This window comes from Chelonoidis abingdonii, chromosome 4 (genome assembly GCF_003597395.2).
Source record: "Chelonoidis abingdonii isolate Lonesome George chromosome 4, CheloAbing_2.0, whole genome shotgun sequence".
Lineage (NCBI taxonomy): Eukaryota > Metazoa > Chordata > Testudines > Testudinidae > Chelonoidis > Chelonoidis abingdonii.
Genome location: NC_133772.1, coordinates 17,069,146 through 17,092,697, shown reverse-complemented (window position 1 = coordinate 17,092,697; position 23,552 = coordinate 17,069,146). Strand labels below are relative to the sequence as shown.

General features: G+C 47.0%; 2 protein-coding genes across 2 annotated transcripts in view; both read left to right on the top strand.

Moving 5' to 3' along the window:
• Window positions 1–23,552, top strand: part of TOMM6 (translocase of outer mitochondrial membrane 6) — a 466,247-nt gene that overhangs the window by 343,715 nt on the left and 98,980 nt on the right. The window lies entirely within an intron of this gene.
• BTG2 (BTG anti-proliferation factor 2) lies at window positions 9,468–13,766 on the top strand. Its single transcript, XM_032785830.2, has 2 exons — window positions 9,468–9,720; window positions 11,723–13,766. The coding sequence occupies exons 1-2, from the start codon at window positions 9,564–9,566 to the stop codon at window positions 12,061–12,063; spliced, it is 498 nt and encodes a 165-aa protein (XP_032641721.1). The 5' UTR covers window positions 9,468–9,563; the 3' UTR covers window positions 12,064–13,766.

The following is a 23,552-nucleotide window of genomic DNA, read 5'->3' as shown; positions in this document are numbered from 1 at the left end:
CCTGAGATATAGCAAACAAATCAAATGCCTTCCTCAAACATTCCTGAGTGAGCTGTGTCCATTTTAACCTAGTGGTGCTCTCCTAGGAGGTACAAATTTTCTCTGTTCAGAGGGGAGAAGTTTAACCCCTTCTCTGGCAAAGTATCATCTGTTTATGGGAACATATAGTTCCGCAGCAAGCTACAGGAGAGTGGGGGTAGGGATGAAACACAGGGAAAGGTCTGGAGCAGGCCGTTCTGCTCCTGTGTATGATCCAGCAGCTGGCAGGGCAACTGTGTTTAACTTGAACATGTTTCACTTCCAGACTTTCCCTTTCCCTGATCACTCCTGTAACAAGCTCCTGGCACCATTTGCCTTGATATTCATGGCAACACATTAACAAATCCAGATGTACACTGGATACAACATTGTGTGAGTGAATTTCTTTTTGGAACAGTGTATGAAAGGAGCCAAATTAAACATGTTTTCTACTAAAAAAAAAAACAAAAAAAACCAAGCTCCTGGGCTTCAGTAGAGTGAGACTGGAGCAACGTGTAGAATTGAGCAATAGAACAAGTCCTTGGAGATGTCCCAAGGTTTTGAAAATTGAAAATGGTTCAAAGTTCCCCCTCTCTCCCCTCCCACCCACCCCGCCCCACACACACTCTGAGATGACAGACTAAACACCCTTGTCACTCCACTTCTAATATGGCTAATATAATGCCCTCAGAAACAACATTGATGTACTAGCTCTTGCTGAAATGCACGTTCAGTCCTTAATAATGAAGCTGGTTTAAGATGCTCTATTAGTAATAGTAAACTGAAAGCCTGGATCCAAACTCTGTGCAGACTCAGAATCCAAATCCAGATGTTTTTGCCAGTTGCTCCTACCTTTACAGTGAGCCAATCACAGCCCACGTTCCAAACACGCTGCACTTGGGGGTGAATTCCGAATCCACAGCTGTATGTTTTTTTCACCCTGGCCCATCTCTGATTTATACAGCACCCCAACTGTTTGTGGGGCTTTGCAATGGGTAGAATCTGCTAAAAGTGGACAAAACCCACCATTGCTTTCCCTCCAAGAGCTTCCAATCCAACAGTGCAAATGGCGTCAGTGAGGAAAACAAGGGGGATGTGTCACACGCTATGGCTGCTAGGTTAATGGTTCTGTTCTTCCCCACTGCTGGGTTGCTGTGGGTCACCCCACACAAACCATTTTGCTAATAGAGCAGTTGGTGCTAGAGGGGTTTAGTCTGATTGATCCCCCAGGCCTGCCTGTGTCCCTCCTATCTGGCTAATAAAACATGAACTTTGTGTTTGCCGCTACCTTCCAGCTGTATTTTTGTGTTCGCTATTAATGAGGCGGGAGCTAATGCAGAGTATTGTCCCAACCGAAGTTCACATACAGTAGAAGGCACCGATTGCAGGGCAGGCGGAATCCAAGCAGCAACCCTTGCCCCACCCTCCTCATCCAGGTGCAAAGAATTCCATGGCAGTGCCCGGCGTGATGAGGAGCACTTGGGAATAGTCTCAGGGCCTCTTTCCAAGTCCCCCCAGCCCTTCTGGTACTACAAGAATCTCTTTCTAAATTTGGGATTAACCCTCTGGTCACACCCAGGTTTGAATGCCAGAGTGTTGCTCCGTCTGTGTGGTGATTCACACTCCACAGGGTGTTGAGAGGTTCATCCTGCACTCTCAGTGGTGAGGGGCAGAGTCCTTCTGTTCTTGGGACTCTCGTCTCCTCTCCCTGACGTCTGTCCATCTGTCATTGTGGTCTCTGATCTAGAGGTAGATTATCCCCCCACACATACACTGCTTCAGCAGCGTATGGGGATCAAGTAAAGCCCCCAAAACAGGCTGGGGAAGACCTCTGACAGTATAGGAGCAGCATAGCAGCCATTGCATCCATCACAAGCCCTGACATCAGGGGCAGGACAAGATGGTGGTGGGTTAGGGGAGGAGACCCACAGCATATGGTACTATTAGGATTCAGGCCTGGGCCAAGCTGTCATAAGTTAAATCAGTCGTGGGTGGTTTCAAGCCCTGGAGCAGCCCAGAACTCGGAGGGTTTAAGGCCACTTCTGCTCTCATCTTCCCTGGGCTGCCCCTTGTGCATTGAATCTCCTGGAGGTGCAGCACAGACTCGGACTGTTAGACAGCAGCTGATCCCATGATCCTGCATTAAATATCCCACTCACTCTTTCTTCCATGCATGGCGTCCCCTCCTCGTAGGTATCAGATTTCATACGGCTCCAAGAGCCAGGTCCCCTACAATCCAATATGAAGAGCTCTACCTGCTGGCTCTTTGGGTGTGCAGGGTCTCAGTGGCCCCTATGGATTGTTCTGTTATCTTCTACTCTAAGCAATTCGTCGCAGGCCTTAAAGACAGACGGCATAAAAATGTGTCCCACTCAGGAGCCTCCCTACTCCAATCAAGGTGTCGGGCAGTTCTGAGCTGGTTGGTAAATTTGCTCAACTGCGCTACAGTGGCTCCTGCTATTCTATTTTTCACGGACAATTGAATTGCCATGGTTCTGAGCGACATGTTATTCCACATTAATACTCTGAATCCTGCAGCAGTGTTTATTGCTGGTGTGCTGCTTTGGCAGCTACTCAGTCGTGCTGGTGTCCTCTGGCCACGTTCCATTTCGGGGGAGGTAGTTAACGTTCTAACCACCTACAAATTCCCCTCCTGTAGTTTCAGTTGGAGGCGTTCTTCTTCTTCTTTCTTTCTTTTTTTCTTAACTTCTCTTTTTCTAAGAAAAGAACAACCTTTAGGTAGCCTGGCTTTGTTTCAGGGAAGTGTGAAGTGGTTCCTATATATAGCATTGGGCCACCCCTTAGAAGGAAAGGTGCTATCAGTCAGTATATAAACAAGAGATGGACCTGAGTGGGGAGGTTTGGATTCAGACTCTGAACTCTTACAAAATTGAAGGGCGTTCTGCTTCAGCCCATTTTAGAGCTGGGTTGAAATAACTGGGCATTGGTATTCCGTGGATAGGGACCTGTCCTACAAGTCAGGAGACTAGGTTCTGTTCCTAGCGCTTCTGTGAGACTTTGGACAAGCCACTTCACTGCTGTGTGCCTTGGTTTCCCCTCCCACCCGTTGGTTGTCTTTTCTATTAAGACTGTAAACTCTTTAGGACAGGAACTGCCTTTATAATGTCTAGCACAATGGGACCCTGATCCAGGCACCGCTGTCATACTAATAATGACGAAGTTGGGTACTGGATCCAAATGTCCCCCAATTTTTTGTGGGGGGTGGGTAGGTAGGGGAAATCGGAGCTTGTGCTCTACTTGGAGTTGCCACTAATATTTATTTATTAGGGGACTTTTCTACAGAAAGAGAAAAGGAGCAGGCCAGCTGACGTGGCAAGCCTCAGTGTGATTGTAATACTGTAGAGTTGCCTGGGGGACAGCTGGCCTTCTGCATGTGTCTGTGTTTCGAAACATGCTGTTTATCTTGCTTGCAGGAGGCTGGGACCGTGGGAAGATGCTTTTTGAGAGAGAAAGATTGATTTGCAGAGATTGTCAAGCATGATGGTGAAGTAGTGTTGAGGGGCATGTCTTGTTGAATTGCTCTCTGCTTCACCTATCTCCCCAGCACTTCCTTTCTCTTTCTGCTCCCCTGGCCCTCCCTCTGTTCCATCCAGTGCTACATCCAGCTCCCTCCTGCTAATTCTTGCTTGCTCCTCTTCTGTTAGAGAGAGGCCTCAACCAGGATTCTGGATCTGAACACCCCTCATCTCCTGAGTCATTAATCTAGGTCCAGGCTTTGCAGCTAGCTGCTGCCTCTATAATGGGCTGACCTAAAACCCCACATCTGAAAAACCCCAAACCCAGGGATGTTTGGCTCTGGATCCAAATTTTGCTGCTTAGGCTGATCTCTGGTTTGTTTCTGCCGATGCCAGCTCCTTGGGTTTTGCTCTGCAATGCGAATCAGTTACACAAGCAAGGTGGGGTGGGGGGAGCTGCATTCTATAAAGAGGATGTGGAAAAACTTCAACCAGATGCGAGGAACAGGAAACCAGCTCCGAAATAGATAGTGAGATCACCAGCTCACCTTCTCTGGCAAGATTTCTGCATGGGGGTGTTTCTGCCTGGGCTTGTTCTCCTACTGGCAGTGTCACTCTTTGAACACCCAACTTTTTCTAAGAAAGTTACTGTAAAGAGGTGAGGGAGAGCACCATCAGCACATGGGACCTGACTTTTCACCCACAATTCTTTCTCCCTGAAGTTAGGTGGAGTTGTGGGATGCTCAACATCTTTGCAAATCAGGCCAGACGTCTTAAGGAAATTAGAAGAAAATTCATTCAGTTCCCCATCACCCAGAGCCGGCTCCAGGCCCCAGCGCGCCAAGTGTGTGCTTGGGGCAGCATGCCGCGGGAGGCGCTCTGTCGGTTGCCAAGAGGGCGGCAGGCGGCTCCAGTGGACCTCCTGCAGGCGTCCCTGCAGAGGGTCCGCTGGTCCCGCGGCTCCGGTGGACCACCAGAGCCATGGCACCAGCAGACTCTCCGCAGAGACGCCTGTGGGAGGTCCACCAGAGCCGCGGGACCGGCAAGCAGCAGAGCGCCCCCCGCGGTGTGCCGCCGTGGTTGGGGCGGCGAAATGGCTAGAGCCGGCCCTGCCATCACCACTACTGTTCCCCTGAGTACAGTAAGAAGGTGACGTCAATTGCTTAAAGTATCTCCACATAGACTCTCATTCACAAAAAGTCAGGTATGTTTTACAAAGGGAAAAATTCCCTGTGCTAAGAAAAGTGGAGTTCAGAGGGGCAACCCTGGGAAGTTGCTCCCCTGGGAATGTTGTTTGCACTACAAAAACAACCATGTCCAAACACGGTTGTGAAATATGGCTGTCACCCAACTGTATATAAATGCATTCTTGCCTGGGTGGTGTAATCATGTTTTAAGGGCCTGTCTATATTCCAAGTCTAACTGTGCCGGTGCTGTGCCTAGAAATACATGTTCTAAAATGTCTTATCCACACCACAAACACTGTGATGTTCCGAAATCATGGCAGTCTAAGTAAACCAACAGCACAAAGGACCAGCTTTTCAGAAAGAGCTTCTATTTAGGCACCAGCGCCAGCAGCTAGATGTTCAGAGGAGCTCAGCACATTGGGCACATGTTGCGTTCTGAACTGTTGGAAAACATGGCCACAAGGGTCACAGTGGGAGCTACGGGGGGAGCCCAAGTACTTGAAAATTGGACCCTAGCTGTTAGATAGCGATATGCTGTGTGTTCCATCCTCATTATTTTCCTTGTATTTATCACAGTTAGGTGACAGCTATGATGTTTCACAACCATGTGCTTTTAAAAGAGGTTTTATGTTTGCAGCATAGGCAGAGTTTTGTTGTGACCTCTGTCTCTGGTGTTCAGAATCTCAACTGGTTCACTACCTACAGCTGTGTTTAAAAATAGTGGCCTTGCCCACCTCGGTCCCCACCACCACCCAAAATTTGCATTGATTTGTCCTTATTGTTGGCAGCCAACAGGTTGCTGCTGGTATTATAACCATCATGGACAGACCAGTTCTGAGCAGGCCTAAACACTAGGGCTTGAAGTGGGCCAGATTGTCTGGGGCAGATAAAGATGAGATAAGGTCCGTTTCCAAGCAATGATAATACAGAAGATTATGTACTGATTCAAAGTGACAACATAATACATGGTGGGTTGCTGTCCCTTTAAAGAACCATGAAAAAAATGTATTTGATTTCCTTTACATGTAGGTGGTCAGCCTGTGTAGGTGCCTTGGCCTGTTGAGTCTGGGCTTTGACTGTGGTTTGAAAACCAATTGTTAATCTTTATTTAAACATGGTTCTAGCAAAACCGGTTTGAAATCTGGTTTGACTGGCTGGGATAAGCAGAGCCACACACTATCTGAAAACACTAGTCTGCACTTGTTTCCTGCCAGACTGGTTTTAAATCTAGTTTGACTAATTGGTATGTACAAACCCCGTTTTTAAAAACATATTTATTAAATAACCTAACCCATTTTCCAGCCAAACCCACATCTGAAACTGGTTTAGCTGGAATGGTTTTGAAACCAAATTAAAACTCCTGATTTCAATTATTATTTTAAAATAATGTCATTTTTGCTGCACATTTGGCAAATATGTAGGACATTGCCCTGAACAGGTTACTATTTAAGGTGAGAATCCTGAAACTGGGTCAGATTGGGGGCCAGACTCCTGTTCCTACACAGATTCCCATTGGTATCAGTGGGAATTAGCGTTGTTGTTAGGGATCATGTGCTGCTGAAGTATAGACTCTCCCTATCAATGGAAGGGGTTTCTCTGCTGATTGTAGGTAATTCATCTGCCGGTAGCTAGGTCAACAGAAGAATCCTTCCAGCAATTTAGCGGCATCTCGACTGGAGAAAAAAGTTGACCTAACGATGGTGTTGAGGGTGTGAAATATTTCACTGCCCTGAGTGATGCAGCTAGAGTGACCTACATTTTAGGTGTTGATCAGGCCTTAGTTAGATAAGGCCAACCCACAAAGTGACACTCTGGACAATAGCGTGTGCCTGAGACGGTGCAGGAGTATTGCTAATGAGAGAGGCAGGAAGGTTGCTGGAAGAGATGAGGATTAAGGAGGGATGTGTAGCAGAGAAGGTTTAGCAGGTCTGAACTGAGAAATGGTGTCATCACATAGTTTGGCTAGTTGGTGAGGAAGGTGGAGGACAAAAACCAAAACTTGTCCACCATGATCAGGGAAAGAGTTGTAAGACCCCTGTTAGCACCAACCATATCAAAACATACATTTGTCCCTAGCACAGTTCTGATCCCACGATGGGTTGAGTTTTAAGTGCAAGACCTATTGCTCTTCCTATGGTAAAGAGAGACATTGGCCCAACGGAGCCCCGCACTGAAGACAGCTAATGTTCTCACACCATCAAGATAGCTTTCAACGATTTGAACAACACAAATACTAGAGAAAAGTCCTTATCTAAAATGTGGGTTTTAAATATTTCCTTTCTCCCAGCCTCTGTCTATTTTTGTCTAGTTAGTTTGTAAACTGCAGCAGGAACTGTCTCGCAGGGCTAGTCTACACTAGAAAAGTTACTTTAGTAAAATGATCCCAGTTAGGAATATGATTTTTTAAATCCAATATATTTATACCAGTATAAGCCCTAGTAGGATTCCTGTTATATTGGTATAAAGGTGCCTTATACTGGTATAGCTTATTTTGCTTTCCAAACTGGAATAAATTATAGGCGCTTTCTATAGAGAGGAGAGAGGACATTGCTGCTTTAATTACACAAATATAGTTAAAGCAGTAAAACTCTCTAGTATAGGTGTGCCTTACATTGTGTGGGTGTTGGGCTACACAGTCACAAAGGGGGTCTCGAACCTGATCCTGGGGGGGCCTCTAGGCATCGCAGTAATATAAATAACCCCATCCTGCGCTATCCTTACTCCAATCTCACTTGCATCCATGTGCTTCTCTAAGCATCACTGATTCAAAAAAAATAGTCCTTTAAATGACTTTAATCTCTTGGTTTATTTCAAAGCCTGCAAGGACAAATCTGGTTTGTAGCGAGAGATTTGCCTGATTCCTTGTACCCACTGATGAATGCAATGGCAGATGGGTGGGGGAGGGTAGATGCTGCTGTTACTTTGTTCCACCTTCAGGCTAGCTTGACACTCAATTGGGTGAACACTGATAATTTTTACATGCGGATCCCAAAGCTTTCTTAAACTAGGGCAAGCACCAAACCTGGATTTGTACAAAACTACAGGAGATCAATTTTTTTAAATAAACTTGTTGTACACAGAAACAAGATTTTAAAACTCCCTCGCCCCCACATCCTGATTTGTTGTGTGAATGTTGCTGTTTGCTGTTTAATTACCGTAGTTTTACTCTTCAGAAATGGCTGCATTTCAGTGGCAGGCAAAGAATGTATCTCCTGATCCTACAGTAGTCTGATTCCACACAAACACATACACATTCTGCAGTGGCAGTGTCATGCAGATCTGATTGCATAGAAAATGTGTTGTTTTATTTACATCAATTTTAACAAGAAAGATATAAAAACATGTTTGAATTGTCCCACCTGGTGTCTCAAATCCTCTCTGCTGAGAATGCCAATATGAGGTGTTAGGGATGATAATGCCTTATGGGATACTTACACACAAGGAACTTGACTCAATGGAGTATTAACTCTGGAGCCTTTGAAATATCAGTCAATTTGTTAACTCTCAGTGGCTGGAAGCAGGCAAGGAAAGATCGAAGGCCTGAAGTTGTATCAGGTTGAGTTCCTAAAAAAAAATGAAACCCCAAATAACTAGTCACAGTTGAAAATGTTGGATGTAATATTATTATGAATGCAAGTTTAGATTCTGGAGCAATCATTGGGGAAAAGACCAGCTCGTCACATATGCCAGCCCAATCCACCCATAGTGCGTAATACCAGGTACCGCACAGGGATGTCTGAGAAGCCTAGCTGAATGAAGAATATTTGTTAAATGCTCTTAGACTCTCCCAGAAAACGTTGCTTTTGCCCAAGCTGTGTATCACAGCCATCTCTGTAACATCTAAATGCCTTTCCCCCCGTGGAGAGGATTATCATTTATTTAAATGTAAGCAAATACTAAAAAACACCTCTGTCCATACGCTCCTGGCATCCTTGATATTAGTTGAAAATTAATAAGCAAAGTTGAAGAGTCCAGTGCAAAATAATCCACTACTAGCAAGTCCAACAACTCAGGAAAAAAACGCCTATACAGCTGCGAGTTCAGAAGATTGGGAGTCAATTCATATAATGGTACCTTGTATAAAGCAGTGATTCTTAACCTGGGGTACATATACCCCTGGGGGAACACAGAGGTCTTCCGGAGGTAAAGCAACTCATCTAGATAGTTGCCTAGTTTTACAATAGGCTACATAAAAAGCCCTACCTAAAAAATACAAACTACACTTTCATACAAACAATGACTTGTTTATCCTGTTCTGTATACTATACACTGAAATGGAACTACAATATTTATATTCCAGTTGATTTATTTAGTCATTACAGGGTACAAAGAGAACGCTAGCAATGTTGCAGCACTAGTGTGCTGTGGCACTTTTGTTTTATGTCTGGTTTTGGGGGTACACAAGACAAATCGGACTGCTGGAAGGGGTGCAGTCCTCTGCAAAGGATGAGAGCTGCTGGTATAAAGGGCTTAATAACAATGCAAACGCAACGGGTTGCTGCTGCCTCCAGGCATTCCACGTGCTATTCTTTTCCCTCCTCCCGCAGCCCCCCTACCAGGAGAGACCCTAAAAATAGCCTCCCTGGAGCTCCCCCATCCCAGCTGCTATTGTCAGGCTCGCAGAGAGCCTGACTTTCCCAGCACCCACGTCACCCCTTCCACCCTGCTGAGGTCACACCATATTAGCATAGCAAAGCAGGACCCCAGCCAATCAGAGGCCTGGCAGCTGCTGACGCCTTTCGGGGAAGGAGTATAAACGATCCGGCTTCGCTACTTGCCTTCCGAGACCAGCGCAGAGCCTGAGAGCGGCTGCGGAATTTGTCCCTTGCCCGCATTCTACACCAGAGCCTTAAAGGGGCCGCGCCGCTCTCTGAGCCCAACCATGAGCCAACGCTGGAGCGGGGTCAGCAGCCGGGCGGACGTGGTGCCCGAGATCGCCGCCGCCGTGGGCTTCGTGTCTAGCCTGCTCCGGACCCGGGGCTGCGTCAGCGAGCATCAGCTGCAGGTCTTCAGCGGGGCCCTGCAGGAGGCGCTCACAGGTGAGGCGGGGGGGATATATGCATGTTGCACCCCTAGAGAGAGTGGGGGGCACCCCATTGGGTGCTTGGGGTCCCCTTGTGCTCTAGAGGGGGCACCCCATTGAATGCTTGGGCTTGCCCTATTGTGTGTGTCTGGGGCGGGGGTCTTGTACCCTAGTGAGATGAGGGCTTATCCACCATATCCCCACTTGCTCCAACTGTTCCCCATTCTCCTTGGTTTCAGAGTGGTAGTGGTGTTAGTCTGTATCAGCAAAAAGAATGAGGAGTCCTTGTGGCACCTTAGAGACTAACTAACAACTTTATTTGAACATAAGCTTTTGTGGGTGTTCATTCTGTGCCACGTAAGCTTACAGTGCTGTAGGAATTGAATGGCCATTTACTTCTTCACACCCCTCCCTCTCCCCCGCCCCCCATTTGCCTGTGTAAAGGTGTAACACAGTACAGGGATCACAGCTGCTACCTCTTTTGAGAGAAATTAATGAGTGTCCTAAACCAGAATGGTTAAACTCGTGTGTTACACCATGTGTTGTCACATCAGCACAAATACAGCTCTATTAACTCAAAACACGGTCCTTCTCCCCACCATCTGTGTGTCCCTATAACATAAGAAACTTCTTTGGTTTGGGGGGGTGGGGGCAGCTGCATCCTTACATCAGGAGAAGGCAGGTCTGGAAGTGGTGCCTTGCTTCACTTGGACTAGGGTAAGGGGATCAGATAGAAACAGGATCTTGATCTTTCTGGGTTGCTGGGAGTTGAAGCCCCTTTGTTTCAGCAACTGGTGTCTAGGATCTTGTTTAGTTATATTGGGTTTGCTCTGAAGTCCGCTGTAGTAAACTGAAAGGGACCCTTTGATTTGAGTGGGCTTTGGATCAGGCCAGCTTCATGGGGAGGGGAGACATTTCCTCACTTTGCTCTGGGCCATGAGACATTAGGGCTCAGCTCTGCTATTTCCAGTTGAACATTGATGTGTCTTCAACTTGTCCTCTTTCTAGTCTTTTACCCCGTCTAGACTATGCGCCGTATCGGCGCATTAAAATCGATTGCTCGGGGATCGATATATCGCGTCTGATCTAGACGGGATATATCGATCCCAGAGAGCGCTTAGTTCGATTCCGGAACTCCACCAAAACAAACGGAGTTCCGGAATCGACATGGCAAGCCGTGCACATCGATCCTGCGCGGTGAAGACGGGTAAGTAAATCGATTTTAGATATTCGATTTCAGCTACGCTATTCTCGTAGCTGAAATTGCGTATCTAAAATCGTTTTTCGCGCGTAGTGTAGACGTGGCCTTTGTTGCACACTGCTGATATTGGATTAGGTGATATCTCCTGGAGTAAGACGTGTTTATTATCCTGACGTGGGAGCTGGCTTTGGGGTTTACCAAAACTAAACTCATGACGCTACTTGTGGAGAAACTAGGGTGACCAGATGTCCTGATTTTATAGGGACAGTCCTGATATTTTGGGGCTTTTTCTTATATAGGTGCCTATTCTCCTCCCCCCCCCCCCCCCCGATTTTTCACACTTTCTATCTGGTCACCCTAGGAGGAACTAAACATTGCTCATGTACCCTGGTGTTTCAGTTGGGTAATACTGCCCCAGCCCTACCAAGCCATGCATGTGGACTGGCCTCCAAGGCAGGCAGTTGCTGTAGTGCCACACAATCACAAATCAAGAGATGGAAAATATCATCTGGGTCCCATTTTTGTGTAGTCAGTCGTAGTTTCATTCCCTATAGTATTAGAGCAGACTGACAGGATTGGTATAGTTAAGGTTAAAATAAGATCATTTTACTGATGCCTGGAGAATCCTAGCTCCAAACGTAAGAGCAAACAGCTCATGTGTAAACAAGTGAAGTACTTAGATGGGCCTCCATGTTTTTTGGGGAGACTATTTTATAGGAAGGGTATTCTACAGGAAGGGTATTCTACAAGTGCTTGTTATCCAGTTAGCTCCAACAGGGTGTGCATGTCCACTCAGAAATTTCTTCTCTTCTTACAGAGCATTACAGACATCATTGGTTTCCCGAGAAACCCTTCAAAGGTTCTGGGTATCGCTGCATCCGAATCAATCACAAAATGGACCCCATTATCAGCAAAGCAGCTAGCCAGATTGGACTCAACCTCCAGCAGCTCTATCAGCTTCTGCCCAGTGAGCTCACGCTCTGGGTGGACCCATATGAGGTGTCTTACCGGATCGGTGAAGATGGCTCCATCTGTGTTTTGTATGAAGCAGCAGCGGCAACACCTGTGAGCTCCTATGGGATGCTCACCTGTAAAAACCAGATGATGTTGGGTCGCACGAGCCCTTCCAAAAACTACATGATGACTGTCTCCAGCTAAATGCTCCTATTGTTCTTACCCTGCTAAGACATGGGCTACTGTATACCTCACTGGAGGATCTATTTTTAAATGAAGAGCTATTTATATTTTTTAAAAAAAGCAAGAAAATCCCAAATGAAATTTAAATATCAGACACTGCTCTGTAGCGAAGCAGTGTTAGGTGCCTTTTTTTTCTTTTTTAAAGCTGTTGCAAGCTTATGAGTTTTTTATTATGAAGCCAATATCTACCTAATTAGTGTCGAATGACAATTTGGGTGGGCAGGCTTGCCTGTCTGGGCAGCTTGGGGTGGAGGAGCCGAAGGGGGTGGGGGAAAATACAGCATTTCTAAAGAGTGTTTTTAACGATGGAGTAAGTGCTGAGCAACTGTGAATGAAAAGGCTAGAATACCTAGCCAGTGGGGCTTTTAAAGATAGTTGACTGGAGTGTCATGACCCCCTGAGAAGTCTATTCTGTCCTTGATTGTTTTTCAAAAAAAAATTGCCTACTCCATTACACTGCTAAGGGGTTGCAGTTTCATCACCTCTCTGCCCTCATTTCCCCCAACAAGCCTGAGCAATTTCTGGCCTCAAGTTTCTGATCCTTAATCAGTTTTGACTGAGCCCAATGTTCAGGGTTTGGCCCTGAAACTGTTTGGCAGTTCCCAACGCACATTTGTAATTCGCCGAAGTGCCAGACCAATGTGAATTGATCTACCTGCTGGGGAACACATCTTTACCAGGAATTTGTCTGTTCACTGCCTTTTTACTGACCAACTGAAGCCCCTGCCAATGACCCTTTAAGAGGTGATTAAAAACACAAGGCACTTAAGACTCTTTATTTTTAATGAAACTTCCTCAGATTAGTTTCAAAGCACATTGGGTTTTTTTGCCTTCCTGTTTTGAACTGGGAAGTGACTTGCATAACTAGAGTTATTCCTTCCCAGCCTTTTATGACTCAAGTTCTCAGACACTGTGCAATATATTTCCAGATCTTGGGCACTCTGGAGAAGGAAGGGGATTCCTCTTTGCCGCAGTTCTCTTTCCCCCACCTCAGTCTTTTAAAAATAAGATAATTGTTTTTGATCGCTTCCCATGTGCAAACTTGGGTTCAGGCTTTTGTAGGGTTTTTACCAGCATTTGAATTCCTGAACTGGAAAACTTCCCTTCATACTGGGCATATCATTTAAAGGGCCCAATGGCCTGTTCTTATCCCTTCCCCCCACCACACACACACAGTTTAATCATCACTAAAGACATCTGACTTGTAAAGCTGAAGTTACATCACACCAGCTGTAACTTCTCCGTCAGCAAAGCAGAAGTTAGAATGAAGCGCTCTAGAGCCTTTTGTCAGCTGAATTGTGCAATATGTTGAATCGCAGTGAAGGGAAATACGTGAAAGCCTCTGTACTGTAAATTTTCCTTCCAAGAAAAGTCTCGGTTCAAAGTGCTGTGTGGGATCCTTCCTTCTTATCTGGTGTCTTGATGAAAACGTGAGTGGGAACTACAACGTTCCCAGAACAAACACCGTTCGCTTTTCTACACTCCCTGTACTTGGAATTTCCCAAATACTGGTACTTGGTTTGTTCATCAATGTGGTGTGATGAATGCAGATCTTATCTTTATATGCTCCACTCCCTCCCTCCTACTAAAAATAGTGCTTTTGAAAAAGTCAAATTCCTACACTACTGTTGTTCCAATCATGCCCCTTTTCTATTCCTTTTTTTTTAAAGAAAATCCTACCAAATTTCATGCTGTTAACTCCATGCCAGGGATTAGTATTAAGTTTTGTTTGCTTTAAAACCAACCAAATTCAGACAGAATCATTTTTTTTTGTAGCTTGTTACATGTAAAAGCTGTGAATTGAAGCATGTTCTCTGTTGCCTTCTCAAGCCTGTTGCAGAGCTGAAGAACTGTATCTTAGTGTCTGTTGGGTTTTCTCCTCTTTCACTCTTTGGTTTTTTCTTTTCTAAAAACTGAGCTGGACTGTTGAGCAAGACCTGATTTGTATTTGGTGAAAATGGTAGGAAGTTTGTAAGCTATTTTTTGGGGAAGGGGGAGGGAATAATACTAATTGTACAGTAGTGTTTTTTATATACAAAATGTACAGATACACTGACAAATGTACACTTTTGTTACTTTAATAAAAATGTAGCAATTCAAAAGAACTACATTGTGCTGAGAAACTCATCTGTGCTGGTGGATTGTTCGCAAAAGGGCATTGTGGTCTTCCCCTAAATATTGAGTTCCAAGGACTGTGTGCATAGACTTAAAATCCACACGTGAAAAACATCTGGATCAAAAGAGCTTCACACTGAATGATCTTAATAAAGCCAAACAAACCACAAAAATAAATCTCCTAGGAAAAAGGACCAGGTCTGACCCACAGCCTGTTGAAGTCAGTGACAAGGTATCAGTTAGGTTTTGAATTTGGCACCAGTTCCTATCCAGTGTGCGCTGTGTTGCCAACTGGGTGTCCTTCCATTGCTGGAGGAAAGGGACCATAAAGAACATGGAGGTGGAATAGCTTCCTGAGCTTCTGTCTTGATATTTCCACTGTGGTTAAAAATATGGAATTATAGAATGAGATGAGGTGTCCTCAGGTCTGTCCCCCTGCCACTATGAAACGTCTAATGATGGCCTTTTTTTAGCACTGTGGTAGAGGATCCCAAACTACATGGTGGCTACAGAACACCTGAGCAATCCCAGTAAACAATGTTCCATAAACCAGTATCCCTAAAGCTTGCTGTCACCCTTCCAAATGATCAAGCCAGTAGCCAGTTTCTGAGAGAAGTCCTAGAGAGAGATCATATGGCTGGAAAAGCCTTTGATCCTGTCCATTGAAGGATCTGCAGCTGTCATGAAAATGGCAGCTAGAGCTGATTCAGTGCCTAAGGCTACCTTGGTCTGACTTCTCTCCAATATATACGGTCAATTCGTTGTGCTTTTGAGAGGTGGCTCTTCAGTGCATCATTCCCAAAGATTGGCTCCTGCAAGGAACTGTATTTAGGGAGGAGAGTCAAGCTGGAATGTTGAAGAGGTTGTTTGTGGTGTGGTTAAAATTGCCCCCGTTTCAGGACGGAATCTGAAGCCCATTGAAATCAATTAAGACACTCCCATTGACTTTGATCTCCAACCCTGAAGTCTTGAACATCAATGGGCTTTGAATGGGATTCTGTCATTTACTTGTATTGTGGTAACAGCTAGGACTACAGGTCATGAACCCATATGCCATTGTGGTAGGTGTACACACAGATCAAAAGATCATTGTTGCCCTTAAAATCTAAGGTAATGACAAAGGACCAATGCACAAGGAGATAACTGCTGTATCATGGATGTGAAGAGTTATGTCAGCGTAGGTGCTGTGATACACTGGTTCACTTGAAAGTCACCCCTCGGTAAACACTTATGCCATATCTACAATGGTGTTTTTCTATGGCTGTAGGCACTCCCTGATCCAGTCGCTAGGTCAAGGGAAGAGTTCTTTAGTCAAGCTAGCTGTGTCTATACCAGGGGTTAGGTTGGCATAGGTAGGGCATGCACAGGTCTGACATTTTCACCCCCCGCCCCAGTGCTATAGCTATGTTGATGTAAGTTTCAAGTGTAGACTGGACCTTTAATTGCTCATTGCTTATGAAACGGGTTTTAAACAGGAATGGCTGCCCTATTCAGTTGCTGATTACCTAAAAATATGTAGGTTCAAGGGTTCTATTTAGAGTGAGATGTCCGCCCTCTTAATGACCTAACTACATTCATCACCATTATACAAGGTTGTATTCTGAGTTTTCAGGTGACACGGTGACTCACTCCATTTTATGTTGCAATCAAGATAAAAATACAGCTTTACGCTGCTGTGTTAGTAAGCAGTGAATGGTACTGTACCCCACAGCAACCTGACTTCACATGGGAACACTTGCCCTTTATTAAGCCAGTTTATGAATCTAAAATATTTGTATCTGCTTTGCAGTTCTCCTTTTGATAGTCATTACAATTGGGACCATACTGAGGATGTTTTGATGGAGTTCAGCAACTGAAACTGGATGTAGGCAAAGATGAACTATGTATGCATTCACCTACCCCAGGGCCTTTTGAGAAAGAGGCTATGGCTACACTGGCGCTTTACAGGGCTGCAACTTTCTCGCTCGGGTGTGAAAAAACACCAGTGCCAGTGTAAACAGTGCCCCAGCATTGTAAACTAATCCTCTCGTGGAGGTGGAGTACCTGCAGCGCTGGGAGAGCTCTCTCCCATCTCCCAGCGCTGGCGCCGCGACTGCACTCGCACTTTAAAGCGCTGCTGCGGAAGCGCTTCCCCGGCAGTGCTTTGAAGTTTTGAGTGTAGTCACGGCCTCAGGAAAGCATTTTGGTCCCATTATAATACCACCTCTTATACAGCGCTTTCCATCGGGAGATCTCAAAGCACTTGACGAGGTCAGTATAATTACCCTCATTTTACAGATGGGGAAACCAAGGCACAGAGAAGGGAAGTGACTTTTCCAGGGTCACTAGCAAACCAGGGGCAGAGCTAGGAATTGAACCCAGGTTTCCATATCTACTAGGCCAAACCTGTCTTCCTCATTAACAGAATTCTTTCATGTCCCAGGGATCGGGAACAGCACTGGGAGTCAGGAAACTTGGGTTCATTTCAGTGACTTAACCTCTCTCTACAACTCACCTTTGTAGCGCCCTGTTAGTCTGTAGCTGAAAAGCCATGTGTAAGTGCTAACTGAAGTGTGTTTAAATGTATATCCCCCTTTGGTGTGGAGTTTCTTTTAAATTGAATAGATATTACTCTTATTTTTTCATTGACATTATTGAGAGATCCTTGCAGTTAGGAAGACAGACACGCTATGGACTGAGGAGATCTGAGAAGAAAATTTTGCCCATTCTATAGCAGAAGTTTGCCAGACTTAAATATTGTGGGAGTCTCCCTGTTTTTCTGGGTGGCTGGATGTGGTTTGTATCTATAGACAAGGCTTCAATAAGCACTAGGGTGACCAGATGTCCCAATTTTATAGGGACAGTCCTGATTTTGGGTCTTTTTCTTATGTAGGCTCCTATTACCCCGCACTCCCTGTCCTGATTTTTCACATTTGCTGTCTGGTCACCCTAACAAGCACCCACATGGCCTATGCAGGCCATATACAGTAGCTCTATCGGTGAGACAAAGAAAGCTGGCAGGAGCTGCGCTGAGCCTGTCTCAACTGGAACAGTGCTTCTTGCACCTCTTACAATAGCATCAACAGGGCTTGTTGACCAGCTCTCTCCTCCCCTGCCAGATTGAAGCAGACTGTATAAAAGCTCTTAAGTCAATAAGGAAAGCACTGTTTAATCAGGGCAACTTTTTCCCTGCAGAAATCTGGACTCAGTTTTTACTGAAGCTTTTTGGGGTGGGTGTCACTATAAATCCACAGTAACGCAGCCAGGGTCTATTTTGTTTTTCATACAGAGGGATTTGTCCATAAACAAGAGTGTATGCCTGCCTCTGCGTTGACATTTGAGAGCTAAGCCCTTTGCCCCATAAAACTGGCTGTAAACTTCTTCCTAGCTGAGTACATGCTGCTAATTCCCTGGCATCTCTCAGCTCAGCAGAGAGGGGGTTAAGGTTATGCGCTTCAGGACAAATTCAGGGCTCAAACATAGAGGAGCTCTCTCTGTGTGATCTCCACATAGCAATCACTTCACTGCTGAAATGCAGCCACCTCTGGTGTGGAGGACAGCAGCTAGCACACACTGAGGAAACTAGCATACAAAAGCACAAGGGTAAATTCCCTCTCTCTTTTTTGTAATGGGCTTTTAATGTAGATTTTAAGATTTTCTTAAGATCTATGTATCTCTGTGGCTTCCATGATTTATTTATACTACAGTAGCACTTAGCTGCATTCAGGATCCCATTGCCCTAATACCCTGTCCGTGCACAATGTATAGTATCTGAGTACCTCATAAAATGGCAATTCGTTTATTCTCATAAATCCCCCCATGAGGAAGGGAAACAACCTCTCTGCCTCAATTCCCCATCTGTAAAATGGGCATAAGTGACTTGCCCAAGGTCACGCAGAGGGAGCTTGTGGTCAAGCAAGGAACTAAAAGTAGATCTCTCAAGTCCGCAGTCCAATGCCTTAACCACAAGACTATCTTTCCTCCACTGCTCTGCTCCTTTGGAAAGATTGAGAACTGAATAGGACCCTTCTGGGCTATGAATGCAGGGAGTGAAAGAGTTGCAGATCTGGCCGTCTTCGTGGAGGTAGTGCAGTAATAAGCTTTTCCCCATTGCTGCAGTATTGGCCTAGTGGGGGGTTCTGGTTGGGCGCATAGCCCGGCTTCTGGCACGTTTGGGCTGGGAATGTTTCGCCGTTGTTGCTGGGGGTTTAATCCTCCCAGGCAGGCTGCTGGCGAAGACGTCAGCTGTTTTGTTCTGTTTTTTCCCCTCCAGCAGCTGGCGGGGGACAGAAGTGAAACTAAGAACTGCAGGGCCCTCTGCCCTAGCCGGGCTGTTTCCCGGAGAAGGCACTCAGCCTCCAGGTGTTTCCTGCACTGTCTTTGTTTTCTGATTGGGGTGGAGGGGGAAGGGAGCTTTCTATTTTGGCGCTACAGAGGCCAATCAGGGAGCAGCGTGGGTGAAGCTGTGAGCTCTTGTATCTGGGGAGACGTGGCTGCGGCCTGAAGCCGACTTGCAACACCTGCCTCCTCGAGCCATGGAGGCGGAGAGGAGAGGAAGCCTGGTGCAGGCTCAGCACTCCTCATTTGCCCACAGGCTCTCAAGAGTGGGTGGTGTTTTACTGGGAGATTCCAGGATCAGAAAAGTGCATGAATCACGCTGCCTGTCTCCTCGAGAATAGATTCCAGAATCAGATAGGGAGACAGATCAGCAGAATCCCAGTGCGTACGCTATGCCTTGTGCCACTAGTGCGGGTAGGCAAAGCCCCTGTTTGCACTGAGAGAGCTTTCTCCCACGGCTGCATATAGCAGCTTTGTCTAGTTCCAGTAGGAAGTGACTGGAATCAGGGCAAATGCCAAGGATGGTCAAGGACGGTGTCGTAGTCATAGAGTTCAAGGCAGCAAGGGATCAGTTAGCCTGACCTCCTGAACATCACAGACCACCAGGTAGTTCCTGTACAGTGCACACCAATAGTGTTGGCTTCCCCCAGTTTCCCTGAGGGGCCCAAATACGCTCAGCGTTGAGAGCATGCAAATCGCCCCTCGCCCCCCGTCCCCCAATGACTGGTAGAGATGGGTCCTGAACCAAATTTCATCACAGTTAGGACAAGCTTGGACTGTGACCCAGACTTTGCATCTGGTCCTCTGACCACAATGGACCTAACCAAACCCCTCACTCGCATGAACGTTGACAGAAGGCCAGATCTGGGTGTTGACTTGGCACTTGGGGCCATGTCTATTGTTCTTACAAATCCTTTGAATTTTACAGTCATTGTAAAGGCTCCCTTGGCCCCGGTCTCCCACTGCGCCTCTCCCTAAGTGATCCTCCATTCAGTGCCATTTTGTAAGCTAGCGGCTGGGTGTCTACTCTAGTGTGCGTACACACAGTGAGCTTGAGTAGGTCAAAGACACATGGCCAACCCCGATTGTAAGCTCTTTGGAGCAGGGATCGTCATTTTGTTGTGTATTTGTACAGCACCGAAGCGCAGTAGGGTCCCAGCCCATGACTAGGACTGCTCAGTGCAACTGTGACACACAAAATAACTAATTTGTTTCAAGTTTTTAGTTTTTGGCTCTAGAGAAACCTTGCTATGAGTGAAGTTGAGCTGTGGAAAATATGACTTTAAGAGGATCAACTATATTTCTGCAGATACAAGCATAGGTGTACACATACACACCACAGATGCACACCCACGCAACCCGTTCTCTTCTACATGCTAATGCTAATGTAAATGCTTTGTGTTCTTTCTCGGTTCTTTCCTTGGGCTTGGTCTAGCTGGAAGAATTCCAAGATCAGAACTGAGCAGACCGAAGCGCTGTTTAATGCTAACAAAAAGTCCCCCGTGAACAACCGCAAAACCTTCCAGCCACTGAACAGCACAGCACCTTCCTTCAGCTCATTGTCTGCTCACTTCCTTTCACACAGCCACATGGGGTGGAGAGCACACAACAGGCGCTGTGGCCAGAGGCTCTGAGATGTGCAAGCTTTCTCTTGTTTATTAAAAAAAAAATTAAAAATGGAGAGGAAAAAATATAATAAATGTCCTCGGGTTGGAAGAAAGTAGGCGACTGTCTCCATTACGCTTCCTGAAACATGGGCACTCCCCACAGAGAACAATTGAGCCGGGAGGCGTCCTTCTCCGTTGCGTCACTCGATGCCTCGGCCTGTGCGAAGGAGGCAGAATGGCACCAAGTGATGTTCCCCCTCCGAACAGAAGGACACACTCAAAGAGCTGATGACAAACCTGGCTCAGTGGTGGGCTAGGGCTGGGCTCAGAGAGCAGCGTTCCTGCTCTGGCTAGGAGGGCTCTTTGGGGCAGAAAGTGTCTCTCGCTTTGTGTACATAAAGCACCTAGTGCCTGATCTCGGCTTGGGCCTCTCTAGCATAGACAACAGAGGCTGGTGCCACACACCCATATCATATATGAGAATGTCTCTTTGCCTTCTCACCCTTTTTTCCTGTTTAGATTGTAAGCTCTTTGGGTCAGGGGCTGTCTCCCCCTATGTGTCCGTACGGTGCCTCGCTCCATGGGGCCCTGATCTCAGCAGTGGTCTCTTAGTGCTACCATAATACGCATAATAAACAATAATCCTTCTATTTGCCACCAAAAAATAGGCATGTGTAGGTGTGCGGGAGCTCCTGTAAAGTGAGTATTTGAGGTCTGTGGAAAAGAAACACTTGGATAGGCCCAGAGTGTTCTCTGCAGAACGTCCGGAGGGTAAGGGGTGTGCGCCGGCAGAGCGCATGAACGCCGCAAGCACGATGTCAAGGGAGTCCCAAGAGACCGAAAGATGGGCTCCCTTGGGAGTGACTCTCAGTTGCTTTTTTGTCTCCCTCTGAGTGCCCTGACAGCACAATTCCCCCTCCCCCTCCCCCTCCCCAAGCGCTCCTCCGGGGCCTGTCTACGGCATTCTCATTTACTATTGTGGGATAAAAGGGGCTCGTTCACGGTGGCACGCAACCGGTGCTCTGGGGCAACTGTTGCCATCTGTCTACTGGGGGACATTGCGAGGAGTGGGGGGAGCTGGGAAGGGTGGTGGGGAGGGGGAGGTTGTGTTTTGTGTCTCCTTTCAGGCAATGCTAAGCTTGCACCTTTTGTCTCTCACAGGACTGGGGGAGCTTGGGAGAAAAGTGGCCTCTCTTTGTTTGTTCATTACACAGGTCAGGGCAGAACTTGCATCTCTAGCTGGGGGGATTTGCATGCTGATTCCCTATTTGGAGGAATCTATCAAAGCTGAACAACCTAATGGCAACCCCCAGCCCTCACCCGCCCCGTATCCTCTACCCCAAATAGCCCTCTGTGGAAGAGGGAGTAGTCTGGGCATGTCCCACGCTGAGCCAGCCTGATAGCAGGGAAAGCAGCTCTCTGATCCTATCTCTGTCTCTTTCCTGCAGTGATTGCAGCTGTGGGGGCTGCAAATGATGGATGGACTCTGCACTTCCCCTCCCATGAGGAGTGCTGTGTATATGGAGTTATTCCTACCCGCCCTGGCCCCGGTCTTGCCCTCTTTCATGGTTGGGAGGGAGTGTGATAAGATGGGGGAAGGGGAAAAATGTAGCCCAAACAGCTGCATTGCACATTGCATTGCTGGACCAGTCCTGATCATGCTGGCTGCTTTCTCTCCTCGCGGGGAATGTCAAGGGGACAGGACATACAGGAGACCTGCACAGATCAGCCCAAGGCTTTCATTCACCTGGGCTGTGTGGGGCCACAGGCGCAGCTAATAATTCAGGGAGCTCAGAGGTGGGTTGGCAAGTGGTAATAGTGGAGAGGAAGTGGCTGAAGCATAAATAGCCTGCAGTCACCCCATGGGATGTTCTAGATCTGCCTCTCTTACAAAGATGCTCCTGTATGAGACGGGTATCAAGCAGAATGTGAATCTCGTGGGAATTGGGTTTTTGTTTCTTGCCTGGTTTTTGCACTCTGAGCTGTGGCTATCGGGCCCTTAGCCAGTCAGGCTCTACTGAGCAACCACTCTGGGCCCAACCCTAGTTGAGTGTTTCAGGCTAAGGACTGGTCAGACAAATTGTCTGGGACTGAGATGAAAGAACCAGGTGCTGGGTATTCACAGCCACACACCTCAGGAGCTTGGACTCAAGATGAAGATGCTGAGTGCTATGTACATCATGGTGGCAAGGATTTTTCCTCCTGTCTTACTCATCACGAGACAGTTACCACTCTGGGTCTAACCCCAGCTTGTAAGAAACCTCTGGAGATGGCTGTGAGTAAGAATACATTGGTCTTGCTACCCTGAGCATTCCTCATAGCTTAGCATGGGCCTTTTTGGGAAGATAAGGGTCCCAATTTGTCCTGTACGCAGTATCACTGTTGGTGTCCAGTCCCTCCCAAGTCCTCTGGAAAGGCAAAGGAGTGGTTCAGGTTTCCCCCAACAGGCAGACGAGAATGTCTTGGTCTATGTTGATTGCTTAGGAGAGCAGGCTAAGGTGTGGCATATGGACAGACACCAATCCTGGGAGTGAACAGGGGCCTCAGCTAGAGAACGTCTAGAATTCACATACGCAGGCTGAGCAAAACCGGAGAATTCAGCATTCAGGTGGCTGCCTGACCTCTCTGCACATCATGTCTGGGTACTATCCCCTCCTCCATGCTCACACTATTCAGGGGTACCCAACAGACAGGCCCTTTTCATCTGTACACAATGCGGTGGACCTTAAGGGTGACATTGGAGTTCAAGTGCCATTGACTCCTTAACATCTCTGGTGGGTACAAATATGGTGGTGGATTTTCTGATACTCGCATCTGTTGGCAAGGAAAGAGACCACAAGCCAGACATTCATTCTTCATAGGCAAGCCACCAGGTGGAAACAACTCTCGGGTCACTGCTACAGGGCTGCCCAGAGGGGGGGGCAAGTGGGGCAATTTGCCCCAGGCCCCAGGCTCCGCAAGGGCCCCCAAGAGAACGACCAAGGCTTCCACCTCCGCCCCTCTCCTGGAGCCTCAGCGCAACAAGCAGCGCTCCCGCACGGCGCTGCAGTGTCCATCTGGCGGGCCTCCTGAGCTCCGTCCCGCTCAGAGCCGCGTGGTCAGGGGGCGGGACTGTGAGCTCCGGGCTGAGCGGAAGGAGCTCAGGAAGTTGGCAGGAGGCGCGCTGCAGCTGTTCAGAGGCGCGCTGAGCTCTGGGTGAGCCGGGGGCAGGGAGTCTTGGGGCCAGTCAGGGAGGGGGCAGAGCGGCTAAAAGCCGAAAGCTCAGTGAAAGGTTGGACAAATGATTTTCCATCAAAAACTTTTTTTGGATGCGAAAACTAGGCGTTAACGCCTAGTTTTCGCATCCAAAAAAAGTTTTTGATGGAAAATCATTTGTCCAACCTTTCACTGAGCTTTCGGCTTTTAGCCGCT